At 42.3% G+C, this 25,955-nt stretch overlaps 1 protein-coding gene across 1 annotated transcript; it reads left to right on the forward strand.

The window, feature by feature from the left end:
- Positions 1-1,386: 1,386 nt before the first annotated feature.
- Positions 1,387-23,969, forward strand: PAK1IP1 (PAK1 interacting protein 1). The gene is made up of 10 exons (XM_018558214.1): positions 1,387-1,520; positions 3,486-3,648; positions 8,059-8,179; positions 9,235-9,309; positions 11,190-11,242; positions 11,324-11,469; positions 18,274-18,371; positions 18,480-18,579; positions 20,878-20,998; positions 23,796-23,969. The coding sequence occupies exons 1-10, from the start codon at positions 1,443-1,445 to the stop codon at positions 23,942-23,944; spliced, it is 1,104 nt and encodes a 367-aa protein (XP_018413716.1). The 5' UTR covers positions 1,387-1,442; the 3' UTR covers positions 23,945-23,969.
- Positions 23,970-25,955: the final 1,986 nt, after the last annotated feature.

Consider the following 25,955-nt stretch of genomic DNA (forward strand, 5'->3'; position numbering starts at 1 on the left):
ACCGTCCAATCACGACGGGGCGGCCCGAGGCTCCGCCCACCGGCTTCGTAGTTTGCGGCCGGCGGACACCTTACACCGGAGCCCGCAACTTCCCACAAGGTACCCGCTGCCGCCCTCTGCCGCCCCGAGGCCGGGCCTCGGTGGCCTTGTGGGAAATCCGGGCCTGGGTAGCGCTACACCGGTATCGGTGCATCCCTAAGTAATACTATCTGAAAGGGGTCACCATATCACTGCATCCACTCAAAGAATCACCTGCACTCCATACAATGGGTACTCAAAGTGACAACACAGATTGCACCGTGTCAAGTGCAGTCGATAATAGAAATCACCAGCACTCGATATTGTGCAAGAAGCATGAGCACTTTTATTGATCTGTCACATGCATCAGTAGCCGTTTTGCGGTCACTTCTTCAGGGTGACATAGTGACAGTCACTAAGTCGTCCTGAAGTAGGGACCTGTGCAGCCCCAAAACGTTGGCTTAATCATGCATCTGACAGATCAATAAAAGTGCCCATGCTTCTTGCACAATATCGAGCGCTGGTGACTTCTATTATCGACCATATATTGTATGTGATAGCTCAGGGGTAGGATACCTCGGCATTCCACCTGTGATGAAACAACAAATCCCATCATGCTTCTGCTTATGGGAGTCATGCCTGTGGCTGTCAGGGTCTTGCAATGCCTCATGGGACTTGTAGTTACACAACAGCTGGAGAGCATAAGTTGCCTAACCACGTGAGAGCTCGTACACACAGAGCAAGCACAACGAATATAGGAGGGTAAAGCTGTATGGGTGGGAGGAAGCCTGAGACGCAGCTGTGCCATGACACAGCTGAATACCAGCACAACACCAGTAAATCTGGGATAGTTGTCTACTATGCATGCGCTCTGTTGCACCAAACATTCTCTCCGGTCCACTACATCTCACACCATGCATCCCACAACATATACTCTTCAGCATTCAATTCTCTGTCTGTAACACATTATTAGCAATTCCTTTCAGCCTAATTATAGATTTCATAGCAATGCGACTTCCTACTGGTAGCACATGCTAGTTATGATGTAGTTGATCCACCCACCCCGGTGACCAATCAAGTGACCTCAACGTCCCGTCCTTTTGCTAAACAGCTTAATTCTAGCGTGTACCCTTTCCTAGCATCAGGCTTATTACATTACAAATGTCGGAAATAGCTGTCCTCGAGATGCCTGCTCAACTTGTACTGTACAACCACCAAGTACAGAATAATTAAACAGTTAGCCTGTCAGAAACACTATTAGAAACAATGACAGTGGACAACCATCTGCCTTGCAGCGAGTATTGAGATAAATGTTTAGCCAAGCTGAACAGGCATCTTTTATAGACTCCTAACCTGTTGTGTGAGGACCCCTGGAGGACCCAGCTGGCCGTGTTTTGCCTGCACATGTTTCCGGTGTGAGCAGCATGGAAGATCGGTTAGAATTAGTGTGCGGGTGTTATGAGCAGATACTATTCGGTTACCAACTGCAGCCAGCAGCGGAGGTATGCGGATGGGAGGGCAGGGTCACTTCTCTATAAACGTCACACTAATCATTCTGTGTTTTCATCTGACATGACCAATAATCTGTCTAGATCGAGGCTTATGAAGATGTCCGAGTTAGCGTTCTAATTATATGTGCTACAACCTTCATACTTGGCAGATGCTACTTTTTTCTTACGGGGGGATTTATCAAAATCTGAAGCAGATTTGCACTACAGCCAATCAGCTTCTCTCATTTTCAAATCTTACCGGAGCAAATTGAACAGAGATGCTGATTCGTTGCCATGGGCAACTGCTCCAGATTCTGTGTTTGTATGTTCTTGGAACTAAGGCTTCATTCACACTTGCCACTTGTGTTTTTGTTCTCTATATGCAGAGAAAAATCTGCCAGGCTAGATGCTGTGTTTATGCTTCTAGATGCTTTAAATGACATGTGTTTACATACATATGCTTGTGATGCATCTGGTACGAAATCCTAGCTTGAAATCATGTTTAAAAGTTAAAATCGACTCCTGGACACACCTGACTTTTCTCTTTTTCTGAACACAGCTAAACTGACTGCAGATAAAAGCATCTAAACCCAAGCTGTGGATAGATCCATTGGAAATCATTAGATGCATATGCATGTGTTTAGAAAATGATTGTAAACGCATGTAACCACACCTTGTGTGAATGTAGCTGCAGCCCTACACGCATCCTAGGGCATTAGTGCTACTCCTTCATAGAAAGGCATCTGAGGAGGAGCCTAGGAGCGGAAGTTTATTAGCCAATGAGTAGTAAGCTGAGAGCACTTTCTTAACCATGTCAGGATTTAGAATGTTAGAGATGCCTTATTAAAAAAAAAGCAAACACTTCAATATAGTTTTTGGGACACATTTTTATTGTCCAGCTTGGTGGTAGCCCTACTGCAAGGGTATTTATTTGGTTTGCCTAGAGATGGGCTTTAAAAAAAAATACATAGATGTCTACTCAGGACATGTTAACCTCTTGCCGTCCGCCCGTAGTAAAAAAACGGACGGACGGCACTGCTGCATTTGCGGGTTGCCGTCTCCAGACGGCAATTATTTAACAGGTTGGCAAAAAAAAAAAAGTAATGCAAAGGAAATCTATAGAGGTTGAAATTGCAAGTCAACGTAGCTCCATTGACTTACGCTTTACGAGTTTGGTGTGAGCAGACCCTATAGCTTGTCTCACACCTTTTACAATCTGATATGACTCTCATGCTATGTAATGGCTGTTTAAACTAAAGCAGTATGCATGTTCTCCCTGTGCTTGCACGGGCTTCTTTTGGGTACTCCTGGTTTCCTCCCACACTCCAAAGACATGCTGGCAGGTTAATTGGTTCCTGTCTAAATTGGTCCTCATATGTATACATGTGAGATAGCGACCATAGATTGTAAGCTCCTTGAGGGCAGGGACTGATGTGACTGTGCAATATGTAAAGCGCTGCGTAAAAAAAAATGTCAGTGCTATATAAATACCTGTAATAAATAAATAAATCAGATTGTAATATGTGTATCTTAAAGAGACCCTGTCACCATTTCTAACATCTTTATTTTATCACTGCTTTGGAAAGGGCAAGCGTCATAGTTAATATTAGTCCCTCCAGTAAATCTTATCTTTTTCCTGCTTGGCAGAGTTACAGGGACAGCTAGAATCTTCACAATCTGACACTTCAAAGTATGTCAGCCACACTTGTTTCCCAGCTGTGCGGTCAGTACATCACTAATGTGTTTCTGAAGTTGCCAGCACAGTTCAGGGATTCAACACAAATGTCAGATTGGGAAGGTTAGAGTGGGGGTTGATGGCAGCTTTTGTGATTGCTTCACCTTTAAGTGCCAACTACAGTTTATTAACATTGCTAGCTTTAGTTTTATGGTACTAAACTACTGTGACCTAGTTTTTGCCTGTTTGTTGCCTTTGTACATAGCATTATGTGTTTTAAAGTGTTCTTTTCTGCCTTTCAGCAATGGACGGCCACTGCCAACTTCACAAATCATTCTCACACGGCTTCATTATCTGTAGTTGCTGTGAATAATAGATATGTTGCTACTGGAAGCAAAGATGAAACAATTCAAATTTATGACCTGAAGAAAAAGGTAGAGCACGGAGCTTTGCTACATCACAATGGTATGTATCATGAAATAGTCTGAAACAGACTGGATACAATGTGAACTGTGTTAGCAATATTTATTTATTTTGGATATCTGGAAGATTTCTCAGAGAAGCTGCATGATGGAGTTAGAAGAGGTGTGTGATTATATGGTGGAGGATTACACTTAAATGTAGAAAAGACATTGAAGTGTGATTTTGAATGAAGTGTGATTTTGTAGATTTGATGGGGGTAAGCGTGAGATGTAAATTATACATACACCCATACATACACTAAAAAAGAGATTGTCTGCTTTAAAATTCTTCTTCAACACTCTGAATCCATCGCACAGTTGCGCTCTGCCGCATGCTAGGAAATCAAGAAATCCTTACAGACAACCGAGCCTATTTATGGCCATACATGACACAACCTGATTTTCTTTGATCAATGTTCTTTTAGATTTATCAAAACCATATAAGGTGCATATGCACCTAAACAATCCATTAAATTTTCAGACCAGTGAGGAAAGCCCTTGCACCACATAGTTGGTAGTAGATGTATAGGAGAGTGTACAATCTGAATATGGTCAGCTTCAGGGTTGCCAACCACTTAGAGCTTGAGTCATCCTGTATAACGTAAAGAGAGATAAGCGTTTCCTGTTAGTGGTACACACAATTAGATTTATATCTATACATAAATACCTACCTCCATGCTCTCCTTCTCATTGTTGCCTTTCCCCTTCCCTGGTTCTGCTAGGTCAGGGGTAGGCATCCTCGGCTTTCCAGCTGTTGTGAAACTAAAAGTCCCATAATGCATAGCAAGACTCTGACAGCCACAGGCATGACTGACGGAGATACACATGATGGAATTTGCAGTTTCATCACAGTTGCAATGCCGAGGTTGCCTACCCCTGTGCTAGGCAGATTCTCTCTCTGTGCATCTGATTCTCTCTCTACCTTCATGCTGTGCTCCCACCAGACTGCGCAGCCAGGTAACACACACACACACAGAGAACATATGCAGATGGATTGCATGCATATTGACAACACACAGCATACAGACAGTACGCGGTGCATGCACAATCCGAGGACACAATGTGCAATACTATTTATTAAAGTTGTAGTAAGCATTGTCAGAACTGTATGACAGATTTACTATTTCTCCCTGTAGTGCAGAATGTATGTTCTTTTTTCATATAATGCATTAACAGACATCCCAACTCTCCCGGACGCTCCGGGAGTCTCCCGCTTTTAGATAGCGGCTCCCGGCCTCCTGGGAGAGAGACACTTCCTCCCGGAAAGGTTTATTCTGCTCGATTGAGCAGAGTAAACCTTTCCCTGCGATCGTTTTTTGTTTTTTTTCTGACATCGGGAGCCACGGCCCGTCGTCAGTCAGAAAAGAAAAAAAAAGCCATACGAATGCATATCTAGATTCCTATTGGCTATTGCACTTTGCAATGATTATTTTCATAATCGATTAGTTGGACAATAATTTTATCGATTAATCGGGGGGTGCCATTGAAATGGCATTGCAACTCACCTCCCGCAGCAGAATTTGTCAGGCGGAAACCAAAAATTAATTTTTTTTATTTATAATTTTTTAAAAAAATAAATGTATTGTAAGCACATGGCTCTTGAAAAGCCTCAGCCAGGGAATGATGGCTGCCCGTGGCAGGATTCTGCAGACTGCAGCTGAATGTAAATACAGCAGGTAGTGGGCTGGTGCAATAGCCAGCCTGCTAATGGCCATTTCAAATTGCTATAGCAGGCTTGGTATTGCCCCCGCCCGGAGAGAGCGAGAGGATCCAACTAATTGATAATGAGAATAGTTGACAACTATTCTCATATTCGATTATTATCGATTAATCAATTCGTTGGTTGCAGCCCTAATCACCATACTTAAACTTTTGTTCACATGGCCATTTTAAATTATTCATGCTTGGTCAAGCATCTTCCATGTTTGTGAAGGCCATTTGTTGCCATCCCTCATGGCTGTGGCACCATTCCAAATTAGTTCAAGCAAAATGCATACTTTGCTAGTATTTCTTTTCAGTGCTGTATATCATTTTTTTTTTTTAATTACACCAGCTAGTTGTGTGATGTAAATGTTTTCTGATAAAAAAAAAATTGTTCTCTTTCTAGGATAGCTTATAATAGATTGCATATCATTCGAGAGAACTCCTTAAGACAACTATTCTTTTAAATATTGTTTGGCTGCACATGTCAGAAGTCAAAAATACACTACTTTGGGCCCTTAGCAATGAAAAACTAATGGCAGTTTAACAGGGCTTCTAATGCCTGTTTCACAAGGTCTGGGAACCATCGATCTCGCATTTCCTACCGACTTTGATTGACCTTTTTTTCAAACTCAAAAGCATTCACTACTAGTGATGGGCTCGGGCGTGTTCGCAGCTCCACGTGCCGAGCCTGCCAGGAAGCTGACAGCGTGCAGCGCCAATCAGGTACTGAGTCATGTTCCCGGTCCAATCTCTGCGGTCCGCAGAGATCGGGAAATGTCTCAGTGCCTGTGATTGGCGCTGTCTGCTTCCTGGCGGGCTCGGCACGTGGAGCTGCGAAGACGCCCGAGCCCATCACTATTCACTACCTCATTTTGCTTGTTGTGAACTCCATCATATGCTACCTCCTTGCCCCATGACCCCTTCCCCCCCACCCCTCTCACCTCCTTGTTTTCCTTTCCCCTTTATGGCCTCATGCACACTACTTAACAAAACGTTAAGGTCAGGTGCGTTTGGAGCTCATTTCTAAACGCACCTGGACTCGTGTAATGCTTTTCTATGACTTAATGCACACCTAGGTGCCCAGCAGCATCTAGGTGCCTTCAGTCTAGGTCAGTTTACCCAAAATAGAAATTTCTGCATTTCGGGTCCGATTGGCCCAGTTTTATGCGGCTAAACACGACTAAGCCCGGCACAGAATAATTTGTTTATACGGACCAGATAACTTCTGTTGGGCTTAAACGCAGCCTGCTAGTGTGCATGAAGCCTCTTTCTTTATCTCGCTATGTAAAGATTACCTCCCACACCATCTGTTGTATCCATGATGAATCCCATGTGACCTATTAATGTGCAATGCACTTATGTGGTCATCCCTACTGACCATTTTACCAAACTTTCTAAAAACGATTTTAAAATATATTTTATAGATGTCAAGGTAAAAATCCCTTTGTGACGGACCCCCGTACTCAGGATGAGTATGTCCGCCGCTGTCTTCTTCCTTGCTGAGGAGATATTGCAACACGCTGATCTGTAGCTCCCAGTTTCCCCAGTCACTGGTCGGGACTCAGTGTAGGGTAAACAAACTCTCATTTATTGAGCAACTGCACAAACTTTTATACAGAAAGTGATCAGATCAGATTATAATCCCATCACATCCCCCCTCCCCTCCCAGAAATCCTGTCTTCACAACACCACAGGGCTTCCCCTGCTAAATAGCTCCAGGCAGCCATAGCAGGAGCCTGGCCAGAACGTCATTGTTCTGAGCTCCTTCAGAGTACAATGGGAGATAACGAGGGATGGTGCTGATAGTCTTTCCATAAACAGGTTACTCAGTATAACACACTTAACTAGAACCCATCACCAATACACATTTAACTCATAAACTCATCACCATGTCGTCACACCCTTCATGCTACATTCTTCTGTCACATCTAAGCATACCTGTTAAGGTTGCTGATTTCCATCACATCAGTGGTTGCCATGACTCCTGTAGGTAGGGTTTGTTCCTCTACGGCAGGGGTGCCCATTAGGTAGATCTACCAGTAGCTCTCAAAGCTGATGCTGGTAGATCACGGAGGGTGTGAATGGCGGCCCCTTTATTCCATGTTGGTATATTTATTTAGCTGTGCACACATGATTACCTATTAGCCTGCTGAGCCAAGCTCCCTGACACCTTTCTGGTGGATACTGGTGGTTGAAGTGCTATGTATTACATCAAAGAATATTACTTTACACAGCCTGCTGCACTGCACTGTTTGCAAAATACAGCAAGGTGAGCCAGGAGACACAGCCAGGGAAGAGAGCGAAGAGAGACAGCCAAGAGAGCGAAGAAACAGCCAGGAGAGAGCAATGAGAGACAGACAGGAGAGAAAACGAGGAAAGACAGCCAGGAGAGAGAGAGCGAGGAAAGACAGCCAGGAGAGAGAGGGCGAGGAAAGACAGCCAGGAGAGAGGAGAGACAGCCAGGGGGATGAGACAGAGCGAGGGAGTTTTTTTTTTTCCGTTGGTAGATCTCATGTAGCTCGCCATTTGAAAAGTAGATCTTAACACAAACATTGTGGGAACCCCTGCTCTACGATATCACACATGGTTGCATGCCTGTCTCGGAACTAGCACAACACTCAGTAGTATGACAATGGTAGTCTGCACCACTAGATAAGCAAACAGCTACACTGGCAGCTTCCCTCTTATGAGTTTCATTCTGTTTATTCAGGTAGCGTTACGTGTCTGGAGTTCTATGGCAATACACACCTGTTAAGTGGAGCTGAAGATGGATTGCTTTGTGTGTGGAATACTAAGAAGTGGGTGTGTCAACAGACTTTCAAAGCACACAAGTGAGTGATCTATTCGGATTATCTATTTCCTGTCTAATATGGGGATATTACATTGGGTCCTCATGTGTGTCCTTCTTTCCTTAGTCTCTCTTTCAAATGGAACTGGGACACACACACACCAACATTTTTATTTTTTTTGTTCTCCTCTAAAGGTCACGCTCATATTGACTTAATAGATCTTTACAAGGACTAACACAGTTGAGGTTGTTAGCACATGCAACCTATTGTAACCTATTGCAACGTCATGTCATACACAAGTACATGGGGTTATGAACTTTGTGACTTCAAAAAAATGGAAAGACACAATGTAACACTGTGGCTGCCATACTTATACAACCATCTTTGAGGAGCCATATACTAACGTGGCCATATTACTGGAGCATATATGTTGCATTCCAGGTGGCCATGCTAACCATATTGTCTGTGCTTGAGGAATCATCCTCCATGCATGTGAAATCTGTTTGGCACCGTAGTGTAGAGCTGTGTGCTTTTTTTTTTTTTTTACACTGTTGTACTGTCACCTTGCCATGTTTTCCAAATTCTTACCAAAAACATTGTTTACAGTTAAGTATTTTTTAAAAATATGTAAGATTCATAACTAATGGCATTGTTAAAACAACATTCCAAATTAGCTGTCCTAGTAAAGGGCTTGTTCACACTGTGTCCGTTGAGCTATGTTTTTCTGCACACCACCGGTCTGTCAGGAGGAGAGTGGAAAGCCCTCATAATTGCCATAGGTGATGAGTAAACCCAAGAACTCCCAACCAGTACAAGCAATAGCTCACAGCTTATCCATGTTAGATTTCCTGTAGCCTTTGTTTGGTGCATTAGGACAATACAAAGTTAAAGTAAAAATATTTCCAGCACTCAAAATCCTAAAGTATCTTTTACTGTATGCCCATAAAAACAGTTCGCTGATGCATTTCTTGCATCATTGGCATGGTAATGTTTTTGTGGGTATACAATTAAGTATACTTTGGAGGATTTTGAGTGCTGGAAATATTTTGACTCCAGTATAAACGTTTTGAGTATTTTTTTTTTTTCTTCTTTTACAGAGGTCAAGTTCTGTCTCTTTCAATCCATCCTTCTGGAAAATTAGCCTTATCTGTGGGTACAGACAAGACTTTAAGGTAATGCTATTACAGTGTTTATGTGGAAAACCCCTAATGCTTAAAGGAGAACTATGGGGTCAGGGCCTTTCCCCATAGTTCTCCTAAGGGTAACGGGAGGACACAAACTAGCGTTCTCCCATCACCCAAAGCTCAGTATACTGCGAGCTACAGCTCGTGGTATACTGAGACGCTTCAGCCGGGACGGAGCCCGACAATACTGTCTGGATCCACCAAGCTGCGTGAGTGACAGCTGTACCCACCCCCGTCCCGCCAGTCAGTGCTGGAGGATCGGACAGGGGAGGGGGGAAATCCCTGCAGGGGCTGTGGGTGACAGTCATGGCTCTCTGCAGGGACAGGATTGAGAAGTGAGCGAGCGACGGTATGTGTTCGCTCACTTCCCGATCTATTGAGCAGACGTGTGACCGTTTCATTGTCACATGTCGTCTGCTCGAACTATGAGGCAATGAAATCACTCACCTCATAGTTCTCCTTTTAACAAATTTGTCCCTAAACACCACTATATTAATGTGTAGTCTTTTGTAGATAAATATGTATAAGAAATCAACTTGATAATATATTTGTTTCATCTAATAAATATATCTGTGTGTGTGTGTGTGTATATATATATATATATATATATATATATTTTGTTAACAGTATTGTTGCAGTGTATGATTTGCAATGAAATCTTGTATGTTCATGGGGCCAGCTTTCTTACAATAAAATGTCTAGGAGTTGGTTGACTCATTGAAAACAAGTTTCTCTTTGTGGCTGTTCTCTAAGGCTAGCCATACACTGCTCTTTATTTTTTCATTCAACCTGCGTGTGTCGATCAAGGAATCCCGCTGTTTGCATCGTATTCTGACAGCGGCCGCTGTCAGAATACATGACCAGAGCCGGCAGCTCATTGGCTACCAGCTGTGGTTGTAGGAAGATTTTCGGGGCGGCTCCTTTGAGCAGCTGTTCGAAGGATGCCGGCCGAAAGGTTGCTGACAGCTGCACACACTGCGAATTCTGGTTCTTGAGGAACCGTTCGAAATTTGCACAGTGTATGGGTACCCTTTTTTAAATCCGCAGAGCCTACACTGAGCCATTGGGAGTTTCCTCTAATTGCTAATGTACACATCTATATGTAATTAAATAATAAGAGCAAGCTTGTAAAGATGTGAGTCATATTGCTTTACGGTAAACATTTCAGCAATATTTAATTGCTTCAGGGAAATAATTTCAGTAGAAATTTTAAATATGCGCTTACTGAAAATACACTGGAGGGAATTTATCAAAACTGCAGCAGAGTGAATTAGGAGCAGTTGCCCATGGCAACCAATCAGCATCTCTCTACAGTTTGCTCAGGTAAGATTGGAAAATGAGAGAGAGATGCTGATTGGCTGCAGTGCAAATCTGCTCCAGTTTTTGTCTGCTCCAGTTTTGATAAATCCCCCCCACTATACTTTCCACTTAATCCTTTTGCTGAAAGCAAATTGGGTTGACTAATGCCCTGCTTCTTTTCAGTCATAGAACTGAAACTCATTACTATGATAAATAGTCTTCATGGCCAGCTTAGGCGGAAAGAAATGAGGTCAGGTTTCAAACCCAATTGGTGTAAGTGTGCCTGTGTGCGTGTGCGTGTGCGTGAGTGAGTGCGTGTGTGTGTGTGTGATAACAGATGGGTAGTACTGTGGACTAGAGATTGGGAAGGGGGGACATGATGAGTGAATTTCAACAAATTGATATAAGCCTCCTCTTCATTTAAGTGATAGGACAAGATGCGCTTGTCTGGTTATAGATCAGTAGGCTGACTGCCAATTTTTTTCATTCAGTATAATGTCTATGGTGTTTTTTAAGTGAGTTAAACATTCGCACTACTTTATTATTCATCCTTTATTTTATTTTATTAGGACCTGGAATCTTGTTGAAGGCCGATCTGCATTTATAAAAAATATAAAGCAAAGTAAGTTGAACTTCTTTCGATTCTGCTCTATATTTTTCAAATCTTCAGCATGATAAAACAATCTAATGTTCTTGCTTACAGATGCACATATAGTCCAGTGGTCTCCCAGTGGAGAAAAGTATATAGTAGTCATACAGAACAAAGTGGATGTGTACAAAGTTGAAACGGCTTCAGTTATTGGCACAATAAGCAATCCCAAGAGGGTCTCTTCTGTGCGTTTTATTACAGTAAGTAGAGTCATACATTTGGTGGTATTTTTAATTTCCTTGTAGCTAACTGCTATTCTTGTATTTCATAGCCTATAAAGACCAAATCCATGCAAACCTGATATCTTGGAGTTGGATTCCCCAACCGGTTTCTTTTATATCTTGTAGAATAAAATAGCAGAATTTCCCTCCAGTAACTTCTGTCTCTGTTCCCTACTACAACATCATGGGGAGCATGATACCATCATTGATTTTGTAACGACCATGGCAGTATCTTGCTGGTAGAGCCTTCCAAGTGATATCTGAAGTCAGAAAATCAGTTTCAGGCGCTTTTGGCTTTTAACCCTTTTATTGCTACTGACGTAACTATTACAGTACTGGTATGTAAGCTATAGCAGCTGGAAGTTTGCCTTTATAGTTCCAGGAGTCGTTTTGTTCGGTTGTAAAGGTGCCCAAACGATTTTTGCATATACTGTAAGAGCCTTCCCTCTCCCTATGTTTCCCTCCTGTGTGACCGGGACCTCCATGGCGGGTGTCAGGATGGAGAGCAGAAGTCGAGCAATGAACACCTGTTCGCTTATCTCCCCTGGGTAGTATGAACGCGGATATGCTCAGCTTTGAGCTCTTCTGGGTTCAGAGCTGTCATTCACCAGTAACTATGGCCAAGATGTCAGCATGCGGGTGCACACGTGTAGGAAAACAGTCGTGCCAAACTGTTCGGTATCATTGCTAACGCCAGAGCTACAGCAATAATTCTATCGTTATCATTCACTGTTAACTAAATTGATGAGCTGTAAAGGCTTTTGAAGCATCACCTATGGACAATAGTGCGTGCCGCAGTTTTTCACTGCTTCACAGGAGAGCACAGTTTTGAGGCTTTATAGCTGGTATCTATTTACTTGATGCACACATCTTTTATATTTTACTACAAAATGGGTATTATATTGTAGCTGTGAGCACTTAAAGTGTATTTCCATTTTTGCAGTCAAATTTGAGAAAACCCTTCTCTGTTTATGTGTTCCTATTCACACTTCTTACTTTTTGTTTTTAGATATTTTTTTGCAGCAGGCAAGATGGCCCGAATCTAAGTCTTTCTGAGTACCTTCACAGTGATCTGTCCTTATAGAAAGACTTGGGACTAAAATGTGTAGAATGTGTTTCTCTCAACAACTTCGTTAACAAACAATGCAGAAGTCGGGGTTGTAATCCTTTAACCCTTTGTTAGGACAGGCAGTGTTCAAATCTACTTTACCAATTAAAATGAACAAACCCCTCCTGACATTACAAAGAAGGAGAAGCAAGTATACATTTTAACCCTTAAGTCAAGAAACCCTAACCCAATTAAAATCAATTTAAACTGCAAGAAGCATTTTTTTTAAGCTCATGCTATGTGAAAGGCAACATGTAGCAAAAATAGGTGGCATCCCAATTTGGCTGCAAAAGTAGAAATACACTTTTAAAGGGTTTCTGAACCCTCCATTTAAAAAAAAAAAAAACGCTTTAAAAGAGGTTTAAACTTACCTGTGTTTTCCCCGCGCGCTCCCATCCGAAAATCCGAAACTGCTCGGGCGGCCGCAAAGCATCTCGGGGCGGGCGCATGCGCTTTTCGGCCGGGAGACGAGGAGAGACGCAAGGTAAGTCTATGGACACGTGCACCCGCATGCAAACACCGTGGGACAGGAAGGGCCAGCAAGGTCAGAGGAGTCAGCGCTGGATCAGAGACCCGCAGCAGCGCTGGAGAGAAGGCTGAAAAGGACAGGAAAGAAGATCGGATTAAGAGACATCATTTAAGATAAGTATTTTACTTAACATTGGGGGGAGGGGGAAAATGTTTTGACTTTAATGTCACTTTAAGTTAATTTGGAGTGTATTTTTTTTATTCTTTAGTTTCAGTGGGAAGGGATAGGACCTCAGTCCGGTCTTTTTTATTTTTGTGTGTATACATGGGTATAAAACAGACTTTTTGTTATAGTAAACAAGCAGATTAGTTATCAGCACGACAGGTAAATGTTTATTTCACATTTATTCCCCTATTTTACTTGCCTCCACTAAACTAGACAAAAACTAAACGTAAAAGAAAAGCATATTTTTAGCTCAATGACAGAACAGGGATTCAGTCAGACATGGGATGTTTCAAAGGAAACTGCTGTGCTTTGTTTAGAAAACCCATATTGTTCTGAGAATATAGTGGCGTAAATGCATATTATATTAAAGGTTTACTTAATTCAAATTGGCTTTCAATATTATAATAGAAAATACAGGTTTCATGTGCAATTACCATACTGACAGCAAGAGTACCTGAAAAGGTATAGCACATGGGTAGGCAACCTTGGCTCTCCAGCTGTGCTGAAACTACAAATTCCATCATGCTTCTGCCTCTGGGAATCATGCAATGCCTTATGGGATTTGTAGTTTCAGCACAGCTGGAGAGCCGAGGTTGCCTACCCCTGGTATAGCAATACATGAAATCCTGTCTCATTTGGGCTTTGTAGGGGGCTTTTGTATTCTCTGTTAGTATAGTATACTATAAGTGTGGTTCCCACACTTAAAGTCTAACTCCAGATGGAAAATCTCTCCAATACAGTGGGGAATAATGTTTTATTTGTGTTCTGTGCCTTCCTGTCCATGTGATGCTTGGTCCCCATTGCCTTGTGCATTTCTCTGAAGGCTGTTGCTGTGAGGGCGATTCTCCCCAATGGAGAAAAAAGAAAAAAAACTGCCATAGTTCCACTATCTAACGCAAACAAAAGTTTTGGTTGCAGTTTGGCTTCAAGCGAAAATGAAGAACTCCAGGGAAAACCTTTATTAACCCTTGTAGTGGGGCTAGCCCTGTGCTGCAAGGATTGACTGCTTGTTTTTGTCTAGGTGCTTAAAAAAAAAAAAAGTTATGCTCGCCTGAGCTGCAGAGGTGACTTGCTCTTAGACCGGTCCTTCCAGCCTCTCTCCCCCCCTCCTGTGCAGCGGCCTAAGGTCCCATAAATCCTCACATGCTATACACAGTGGGGATAATTTATTAAAACTGGAGCAGATTTGCACGTCACACTAATCATTCTGTGTTTTCATCTGACATGACCAATAATCTGTCTAGATCGAGGCTTATGTAGATGTCCGAGTTAGCGTTCTAATTATATGTGCTACATCCTTCATACTTGGCAGATGTTACTTTTTTCTTAAGGGGGGATTTATCAAAATCTGAAGCAGATTTGCACTACAGCCAATCAGCTTCTCTCTCATTTTCAAATCTTACCTGAGCAAACTGAACAGATATGCAAATTTGTTGCCATGGGCAACTGCTCTAAATTCCGTTTGCTCCAGTTCTGATAAATTCTCCCCATTGTGTAAATGTGAGGACGCTGATGAACATTTCAATGCTGCTGCGGAGAAGTAAGGCTTCACAGACCTGAGAAGCAGGGAGTCGGCTCAGCAGTTTTAGTTGAGTATCCTTCATTATTTTGTATTTATTTTTTTAAGCACCGAGCCAATAACAAGCATTTAACCCTTGCAGAGTGGGAGTAGCTCGACTGCAAGAGTTAATACACTGTTTCAGAATCCAATTGATTACTTATTAATTATTATTATACAGGATTTATATAGCGCCAACAATTTGCGCATCGCTTTACAATATAAGGAAGACATTACAGTCACCATACAATTTAAGACAAGATGGTAAGGAGGGCCCTGCCCCTGAGGGCTTACAATCTATTCCACCAAAATGTGATCTTTAGATAGAATCCTAGAGATTACACTTGGATTACACTTAAGGGTCTATTTAGCAATGTTTTCACACAAGATTCACACATTTTGTAATCTAATACAGCTGGAAGAATATGTAAAGCTTGGTGAAAGCTGTGTGACTCTTGGATAAAAATTGTTTTAAATAGACCCCTTTTGTGTATCTTGCAATCAGTGTTAAACTATTCTTCTTTTATCATGTAAAATGGATCTATAGCTGCAAAGACAGACGTTCAATGTTAAGAAAACTCATCTGGAAACACTGAACAGAAACTTTTCTTTTTTAGCACACCATGTCCAAATACTTGTAAAACCCAAACAGAATGACGCACATCATCAAGAGTTATGTCCACTGTTTTTAAACAACCAAATATCATTATGAAGATTCAAGTTCAGCTCTGGGCATTTTTCAAGCTGTGTAAATCAGAGCTTGACCTATTCTGGCAACAAGTCTTTGTAATGCTGGCTTGTAGTGTAGTTAGAAACACTGCTTAGGTTTTATGTATTGGTCTTGTAACAGAGGTCTGTTTTCTAAGCAGCATGTCATGTCCACAAACTTCAGCAAGACATGCTGGGTGAATGCAGAGATCCTTGTATACACAGAGTTCCTAATCAGGAACAGGCCATGCTGAAGACCTAGTGCTTGTTAGAGACCTTAATTAGGTCAGCATGTTTCATGTTGCACCCTGAAAATGGGTATAACAGGAAACATGTAGACAAAGGCTAAGTGTACCTTTTATGAAAGCCATCAAATGTACTGGGTGAAATGGGAAGTTTTTGCTTCTTGATGTTTAAAGTTGTATTTTCCTGCAGAGTCAGCTGGTCCCCTGAGTGTTTGTCCTGATATCCTGTTTTAGGGTGGCTCCATTTTCCTTGTAGGGTCCTAAGGAGCCACCTTTGTGTGCTAGTAAGCTGTGCGTCTCCACAAACGCACAGCAATGCAGGACACAACCCTTCCCTGTCCCTATCTCCTGTCTCCTCCAAGCTTGAGGCAGGCAGGAAGGGAGAAATGTCAGTGCAGGAAAGGGAGTGGAGGGGGGGGGGGTGGATGTCAGCCTGAGAGGTACGTACTGGAAATGAAATGTGCTATCAGTGGGGCAGAGGAAGGCATACCTAAGCAGGTGTTTTGAAAACAGTCCTATACTTTGCCTTCACTGTCCCACAGCCCCTTCAGCTCACACAGTGGCTGGGGGTGGGGGCATAAGAGCCAAGCACAGGCAGGATTCGGAAGCACAGAAATACATGGGGCTACAGAAGAGCACATCAAAGTCAACTGCCCTGCACACCCCTGCTGCACTGCACAGAAAGTCCAGCTCTCAACTCTAATGCTTGTTTGTCCCAGCTCCCTATGCACAGTCGTTTCTAGGCTCCCTGATGCTCAAAACCCAGGCCCCATCTTTTAAGTACCCATTGTTTGTGCAGCAAGGAACCTAAGAGCAGCAGAGCTAGTGTGGAGTGAAAGGGAGTTAAAAGTTCACTTGTGCAAGGAAGCTGGACTTGCTGTGGGAATCGCACCTGTGTGCAGGGAAACAGAAATTGCTGTTGAGGGTAGTGGAACTTAATTGCTGTGCAAGGGAATCGGCACTCTCTGGAGACATAAGTGGAGCCATTTTGAACATGTTTGCAGTATATGGAAACCTTTTTAATTGCACATGCCTGACAGCAGCACTATCTTGCGGAGGTCCAACTGCTACATTCTTCTTTAACTTCTTTCATTGTTAGATACATTTCTTTATTCAAACACTTCAATGCAATTTAATTCAGCCAACCTAACCTCCAACTTTCTTTTATTATTTTTAAAAGGATGTCTGTTTGTCAGGCGGAAACTAAGAGGGAAAGTAAAACTAATTTTACTTTCTGGATTTTTACAATGACTATTGGAGATGTTTATCATTGTTTCCATATTTAATAAAATTAGACCTTGTCTTTTTGATTTTTTTGATCAGATTATTTTCTTAGATACCGGAATAATTCTGCACCTGCCGACAGGCAGTTTGGCCCACTTCTCTTGAAGCATACTTCTCCAACTGTCTCAGGTTTGAAGGGTTTCTTCTCTAGGCTGCATGTTTCAGCTCTTTCCATGGGATTTAGACCAGGACCTATAGAAGGCAACAAGAATAGTGCAATATTTTGTTCTTGGTCATTCTTAGCTACTTTTAGCTGTGTGTTTGGGTCATTCTCCTGTTGGAGAACCCATGACCTGCGACCGAGACTGAGCTTTCTGACACCGAGCAGAACATTTTGCTCTAAAATTCCTTGATAGTCTTGAGATTTCAGTATGTCCCCCAGAGATTCAAGGCACCCAATGCAAGATGCAGCAAAGAAGTGCCAAAACATAACTGAGCATGCCACCTCCATGTTTATCAAGAGTTCCTTGCAGATCCTACATTGAATTTTTGGGGTTCTTGGAGACCTTTTAGCAAAAAAACAGTCAGCTGTTTGGCTGGTTTTGCTGGGCCAGCCAGTCCTGGAAAAATAAGCAGTAGTAGTATAATTAAAGCCTCCATGTTTTTTTTTGTTTTTTTTGCATATATCTACTGCTAGCAAGCAGTAGATATATGCAAAAAGTGTTTTAAAAAATCTGCTTTGAAAGAGGTCAATACTTACCTGTGTCTTCCCTGCGCGCTCATTTTGACAATACAAGAAATAATCACTATGCGCATGTGACGGTTTCTACATGGTATTTACCAGAATGTAATCTGGCTGATCACTTATAAATGCTTTAGTCTACAAGTATTTAAATCAAGAGGTATAGCTTTCTGTAACACAAATAGCTGTCTGTTTTGTTGGGTGGGGTTTGTGTCTGATATAGAAATAAAGGGAACAATGAAAGTTATCAAATAAAGGAAACCGCTCATAGGTGGATGAATTGGAAGTGTTCCTAATTCCTTTGTTCCTTGTTAGAAAATTCTACGTCACCTTGAGTCACAATCCTGCAGCTAGTTATTTGCAGTGCTTGCTGTTCACTATTTCAGATTGCACAAGCGTTTATTTATGGGACTATTAAATGTATTCTTTGATTTGAGAAGTCTATTCAGCACAGTTCTAACAGTGTAATACAATGTATGCCCGTCTTATATTGTAAATCAACAGGATGCGCTACTGGCTGTAGCAGGAGATGAGGAACTTATTAGAATCTATGATGTGGAATCTCAGAAGTGCCTGTGTGAATTTAAAGCCCATGAGACAAGGTTAGTCTGATTTTTAAACCATTTTTACTATGGTGATTATTTAGTTATAGTAGGTTTTGTTGTATTATGCGAGAGAATTATAATCTCTTATTTTTCCCTTTGTACCAGAGTGAAGAGTCTGTTTACTTTTAAACATGAAGACTACCATGTCCTTGCATCTTCTTCAAGTGATGGCTACGTTAGGCTGTGGAAGCTAAATTTACCAGAGGTGAGAAATAAGGACTTTAGTCTCTTTTTCCTTGAATTTACCTATATGCGTTTATTAATGGAGGTGAGGGGGCATACAGGTCTGATTTATTTATAATTTGAGTTATTTTAAGAGAGAAAAACAAAACCGAAAGCTAATTTAAAAACTAACAGAGTTATTCACGAAAGGGTGAAGAGTTTGGAGAAGGCAGGAGAAGTGAACAATCTAGGACAACATAGCTGAACTGGAAAGTGAGCTGAATTGGAGAATTTTTCCAAATCTATTTTGGCCTACATTGTTCACTTCTCCTGCCTTCTCCAAAATATTTATAAAGCTGTGCAATCTGACTTTTTCACCAAACATTCACTGGTGGTGAATTGGTCACTGTCATTTCAAGCATATGAACCACGAATGGACAGATTCGCTGCTTTATTAACATGACGGTAAGCCCTCATTCACACAGGAATCGGCCCGCACGTACAGCTCCGTGCTGTGCGCAGGGCTGTACCAAGCAGCTCCCGGGAAGGAAAGGTGCTGCGTGTGATTACTACGCAGCCCCGTTCTTCTCTATGGGACTACGCGGCCGTATGCCCCCACCTTCGCTCACCTCAAATGCAGGTCCATAGGGGTGCGTGTTTCCTGGTTCGGACGCAGACAGGATCCATCCTGTCAGCGTACGAGTACGCTCACCCGAAGTGAACAATCTAGGACAACATAGCTGAACTGGAAAGTGAGCTGAATTGGAGAATTTTTCCAAATCTATTTTGGCCTACATTGTTCACTTCTCCTGCCTTCTCCAAAATATTTATAAAGCTGTGCAATCTGACTTTTTCACCAAACATTCACTGGTGGTGAATTGGTCACTGTCATTTCAAGCATATGAACCACGAATGGACAGATTCGCTGCTTTATTAACATGACGGTAAGCCCTCATTCACACAGGAATCGGCCCGCACGTACAGCTCCGTGCTGTGCGCAGGGCTGTACCAAGCAGCTCCCGGGAAGGAAAGGTGCTGCGTGTGATTACTACGCAGCCCCGTTCTTCTCTATGGGACTACGCGGCCGTATGCCCCCACCTTCGCTCACCTCAAATGCAGGTCCATAGGGGTGCGTGTTTCCTGGTTCGGACGCAGACAGGATCCATCCTGTCAGCGTACGAGTACGCTCACCCGCACCCCTATGTACATGCAGGGGGGCGTATGGCCGCGTAGTCCCATAGAGAAGGACAGTGCTGCGTAGTAATCACACGCAGCACCTTTCCTTCCCGGGAGCTGTATGTGCGGGCTGATTCCTGTGTGCATGAAAGCTAAATGTAGTCGGGGTCTATTTATAAATACATTTATTAATTGTTGTGTGAATGTATCGGCACACGTAATGACTTTGCTAATGCTATATTGTGTGTGAAATGTCATATTCTGATATTGTCTTTCGTAGGGCGAATGTAACAATAATTTGGCAAATCCTGTGTACCACGTTGTTCATTTAAATGTAATTAGAATCTGTTAACTAATATACATGTTATTGTATGGTTTACTCTGGTGAATATAAGCAGTACTGGATGCAACATTCGACCCTAAAAGAAAATACCCAAAGAACATTTTTTGGGGGTTTTTTTTCTTTGCCTCATTCGCACACAGCATTGTCTGAAAAATTCCTTCAATAATGGGTGAATACTGGTTAATTTGCACAGAACAAATGTACATGCAGTTTTGCTGGAGCCAATGTGGGGTTTTTTTTTTCAATTAGACCCCCAAATATAGTGGGTGAAATAGGAAGCTTAAGAAAGATTGAGTGGAGTAAAGCATATGTTTTGCTATGGCTTGTGTATATGGCCCCTTCATTATTAGTATGGAACGTCGTGCACGGATCCCCCTCCTGATTGGACAGAAAGGAAGCGGAGTTAGATTATTTTAAACCTGATGATTTCCGTCCACTATTAAAATGTCTGTTTTGGGTGAATTTACCCTTTTAGAAGGGTAATCTGAATGCATTTCTGCATAAAATTTGTAAATACACTGTTATTTTTTAACATGTATGGCAAAGGACAGTGCTCAAGCTACTACTTTTGTGTAGTAGGGGAATGTGGAAACTAGAAATTGCTTTATTTTAGTACACATAGGGGTCCTAGAAAGGTAAATTCAATTTTGAGAAGTGAGGCGTGGATATGCTTGCTTGTCCATTCTTGGTTGTTGTAAGTGTAAACTATGGAAATGTTGTGCAAACATAGCTAATGTATCTCTAGACAGCCTACATTCCAAGTGATCAATATGAAGTTAAAAGGTGAAATATTAAGACTAATGATATGCTTTTTGTTTGCAGGTAAATTCTGCACCAACGTTACTATGTGAAGTTAGTACCTCAGCCAGACTGACCTGTCTTGCTGTATGGCTAACAGAACTTGGCGACAGTAAAGAAAAACCAAGCACACATACTGCTGCTGGTAAGGATTGCATTTTTCTCATGCGTTTATCTGCTTTTTTATCTCTTTGCCAGTAATATTGCACTGCATATTTCTTTTTGGTCTTAAGAATGTGCGATTCATATACACCAATCAGCCATACATTATGACCAACTGCATAATATTGAGTAGGTCCTCCTTTTGCCGCCCAAAAAGCCCTGACCGATCGAGGCATAGACTCCACTAGACTATGCTGCGTTATCTGACAGCAAACCTTCAGTAGCAGATCCTTTTAAGCCCTGTAAGTTGCAAGGTGGGGCCTCCATGCATCGGATTTGTTTTTCCAGCAGATCCCAGAGGTGCTCTACTGGATTGAGATCTGGAGAATCTGAAGGCCAAGTCAACACCTCAAACTTGCTGTTGTGTTCCTTAAAGTGACATTAAACCCTCAGATTTTTTAACATAAACCAATACTGTAATGTGTGGCTTACTGTAATCCATGGTAGTTTCCCTTCTCTTTGCTGCTCTTCCCTTTAAATCCTCATGTCTTCTCTTGCTGGGGGAGAATTTCCCTTTTGAAGCTGAGTGCCTCTTCCTGTAGTGCTGGCTCAGGTTGTGAACCTACACACAGACACCATGTATCCATTTCAGAGACAAGGCAGTCTGCTGCAAAACAGAAGTTCTGCCCAACATGAGAACAGATACAGATTTAAAAGGAAGAGCAGCAAATAGAAGGGAAATTACAGTAAGGCACACATTACAGTATTGTTTTATGTTAAAAAATCTGAGGGTTTAATGTCACTTTAAGCCAGTCTTGATCAATGTTTGCAGTGTGGCAGGACGCAATATCCTGCTGAAAGAGGCCACTGCTATCAGGGAATACCGTTTTCCATGAAGGGGTTGTAAGCATTACATTAAGTACCTTCTTCCCATAGGGCATTCTAATGCCGTCTCTTCGGCAGGTAAGCTGCTCACGCACCTGGCCATCCACATGATTTAAAAGCGAGCGGGATTCATCAGACCAGACAAGATTCATCCATTGCTCTGTAGACACTTTTCTGGGTCAGCATGGGCACCCTGACTGGTCTGCAATTATGCATTCCCATACGCAACAAACTGTGATGCACTGTGTTCAGCAAAAAGTTTCCCAGCACACTCACCTGCCAGCATGCAAAAAAACAACCTGTCTAACCGCTAAGGTTAAAACCAGGTTTTAGATACACGACTTCTGCAAAATATGTAAAAGTCGCACAGCCGCATCAAGGCTCCTCTGTGTAGTGCGGTCCTAACTCGAGTCTAACCTATGAGAGTCTCCATCTTGGAGCACATGTAGCAAAAGATCAAATTGGGTGCAGGTTCACCAGGAGGAAGCCCAACCTTTAAACAGCAAAGGTTTCCCAGCACACTCACCGGCCAGCATGCAAAAAAAAAACCTCTGTTTTTAACCTTAGCGGTTAGACAGTTTTTTTTGCATGCTGGCAGGTGAGTGTGCTGGGAAACTTTTTGCTGTTTTACTGTTTAAAGCCCTTCAATGTGCACCTTGCTTTAAAGCTGGTTATGAATTGATGAGTGCGTTTTGCTGCACTGTGTGTTCAGACACCTTTCTATTGGAACCAGACTTAGCTTTTTCAGCAATTTGAGTGACAGTAAATCTTTTTTTTATTTTGGATCAGACTACACGGGCCAGCCTTTGTTCCCCATGTGCATCAGTGAACCCTGGCTGCCTATGACTCTGTTTTCCCACTACACCGGTTTTCCATCCTTGTACCACTTTGGTAGGTCCTGACCACTGCAGACCGGGCGCATCCCACAAGAGCTGAAGTTTTAGAATTGCTCTGACCCAGTCACCTAGCCATCACAATTTGGCCCTTGAAAAAGTTTTTCTGCTTCCAACACATCAACTTCAGGGAAAAAATGTTCACTTGCTGCCTGATATATCCCAGCCACTTACAGGTGACATTGTAGCAAGATAATCAATGTTATTCACTTCACCTCTCAGTGGTCATAATATTGTGACTGATCGGTGTATACTTAATTTAAACGGGTTTGCTGTATAACATAAAGCTGTGCTTTTGTGGAACAGGTTCACTTAACTTCCTACTTCACCAGCAGTACACACTCCTCGCTTCCCTGTCCCTAGCATTACATACTTCCCTTTGCTCCCCCACCTTTCCTCACTTCTTTCCTGACAGCTGAATTAGGAGATGAAGTCCAGTGTAAGCATCAACTCGCGGCTTGGGCGTACACAAGGCTAAAGACTTTCTTTCTGAGCCTATTACTAAGCACCAGCACTGCCATGAGGGAGGAAGAGGAATGAGTCAGAAGCTCCCCATGTGCTAGGTACTTCTCTTTGCTTTCTGGAGCTGAACAATACATCAGGGAGCAAAGGGAAGGTATGCCAAGCTGGGGAGGGGAAAGTTAGGTGAAACTGTTGTTTATGAACAGCATGTCCAAAGTATTGGTTAATTTTAAATAAAAATTGTGTTTCCTTTCCAAAACACCCAGTGTTTCCTGCAGGTCAAATATTAGAGAAAGTAAGCAACCTCTTTTCTGATCAGGGTGATACCTAATACAATGAAAGATGGGGGAGCCAAGTGTAAGTTACCAGATCCAAAAGATTTATTGGAGGATCAAAAGTCAAGAACACAGAGATGATAAATGTGGAGAGTCCCACCACACACCTGTCCATGTTGGATCAGTTACTGCAGGATAACTGTGTTTAACTTTGATCATATTCCAGAGATTGAAAACTTGACAACAAGCAGTAAATGTAGCTGGAACTTACTCTGTAAAATATTCTGCTTTATGTTTAAATCTCCTATAAATATTTAATTTCCAGAGAAGGATGAATGTCCCCAAAAGAAAAGTAAAGTCCCTGAGGACAAAACTGAAAAAACTGACGCAGGAGAAGTCGGAAAAGTACAGATAAACAAGAAGAGGAAACGTACAGATAAACAAAAGAAAAAGAATAAACAAAATACGGACTGAGCTCAACATTGAGCATATTGTATTCTACAAATCAGTGTACCATACACCGAATAAAGATTTATTTTGTAGGAGGTGCCTCCTATTCACTTTATTTCTTTTAAGTCCATTCTGTCCTAATTTGTGAGAATAGCACAGTGTATTTATGTATTTATTTATATAGCACCGACAATTTTACGCAGCACTGTTGTGGACCTGATCACAAATTTGGACCGGATTAAAGGTTCCGTACTTATATCTGCCGCCTGGCCTGATTCAATAGAGTGTACACTCAGAGAGAAGAAAGGAACAACAGTCTTTATATAGTGCACATTCACATCAGTCCCTAGCCTCAAGGAGCTTACAATCTAAGATCCCTATCTCACATGCATACAGGGCCAATTTGGAGAGGAGCCAATTAACCTACCGGCATGTCTTTTTGGAGTACCCAGAGGAAACCCATGCAAACTTCTGACACACGCCAAGCCTTTGTGAAAATTTGTCAGTAAGTCAGAGTAGGGCTATTTTATGGCCTGACTGCTGCAAAACAGAAGTTCTGCCCAACATGAGAACAGATACAGATTTAAAAGGAAGAGCAGCAAATAGAAGGGAAATTACAGTAAGGCACACATTACAGTATTGTTTTATGTTAAAAAATCTGAGGGTTTAATGTCACTTTAAGCCAGTCTTGATCAATGTTTGCAGTGTGGCAGGACGCAATATCCTGCTGAAAGAGGCCACTGCTATCAGGGAATACCGTTTTCCATGAAGGGGTTGTAAGCATTACATTAAGTACCTTCTTCCCATAGGGCATGCTAATGCCATCTCTTCGGCAGGTAAGCTGCTCACGCACCTGGCCATCCACATGATTTAAAAGCGAGCGGGATTCATCAGACCAGACAAGATTCATCCATTGCTCTGTAGACACTTTTCTGGGTCAGCATGGGCACCCTGACTGGTCTGCAATTATGCATTCCCATACGCAACAAACTGTGATGCACTGTGTTCAGCAAAAAGTTTCCCAGCACACTCACCTGCCAGCATGCAAAAAAACAACCTGTCTAACCGCTAAGGTTAAAACCAGGTTTTAGATACACGACTTCTGCAAAATATGTAAAAGTCGCACAGCCGCATCAAGGCTCCTCTGTGTAGTGCGGTCCTAACTCGAGTCTAACCTATGAGAGTCTCCATCTTGGAGCACATGTAGCAAAAGATCAAATTGGGTGCAGGTTCACCAGGAGGAAGCCCAACCTTTAAACAGCAAAGGTTTCCCAGCACACTCACCGGCCAGCATGCAAAAAAAAAACCTCTGTTTTTAACCTTAGCGGTTAGACAGTTTTTTTTGCATGCTGGCAGGTGAGTGTGCTGGGAAACTTTTTGCTGTTTTACTGTTTAAAGCCCTTCAATGTGCACCTTGCTTTAAAGCTGGTTATGAATTGATGAGTGCGTTTTGCTGCACTGTGTGTTCAGACACCTTTCTATTGGAACCAGACTTAGCTTTTTCAGCAATTTGAGTGACAGTAAATCTTTTTTTTATTTTGGATCAGACTACACGGGCCAGCCTTTGTTCCCCATGTGCATCAGTGAACCCTGGCTGCCTATGACTCTGTTTTCCCACTACACCGGTTTTCCATCCTTGTACCACTTTGGTAGGTCCTGACCACTGCAGACCGGGCGCATCCCACAAGAGCTGAAGTTTTAGAATTGCTCTGACCCAGTCACCTAGCCATCACAATTTGGCCCTTGAAAAAGTTTTTCTGCTTCCAACACATCAACTTCAGGGAAAAAATGTTCACTTGCTGCCTGATATATCCCAGCCACTTACAGGTGACATTGTAGCAAGATAATCAATGTTATTCACTTCACCTCTCAGTGGTCATAATATTGTGACTGATCGGTGTATACTTAATTTAAACGGGTTTGCTGTATAACATAAAGCTGTGCTTTTGTGGAACAGGTTCACTTAACTTCCTACTTCACCAGCAGTACACACTCCTCGCTTCCCTGTCCCTAGCATTACATACTTCCCTTTGCT

The sequence above is a fragment of the Nanorana parkeri genome, unplaced genomic scaffold (genome assembly GCF_000935625.1).
Source record: "Nanorana parkeri isolate BGI_ZX_2015 unplaced genomic scaffold, ASM93562v1 scaffold326, whole genome shotgun sequence".
NCBI lineage: Eukaryota > Metazoa > Chordata > Amphibia > Anura > Dicroglossidae > Nanorana > Nanorana parkeri.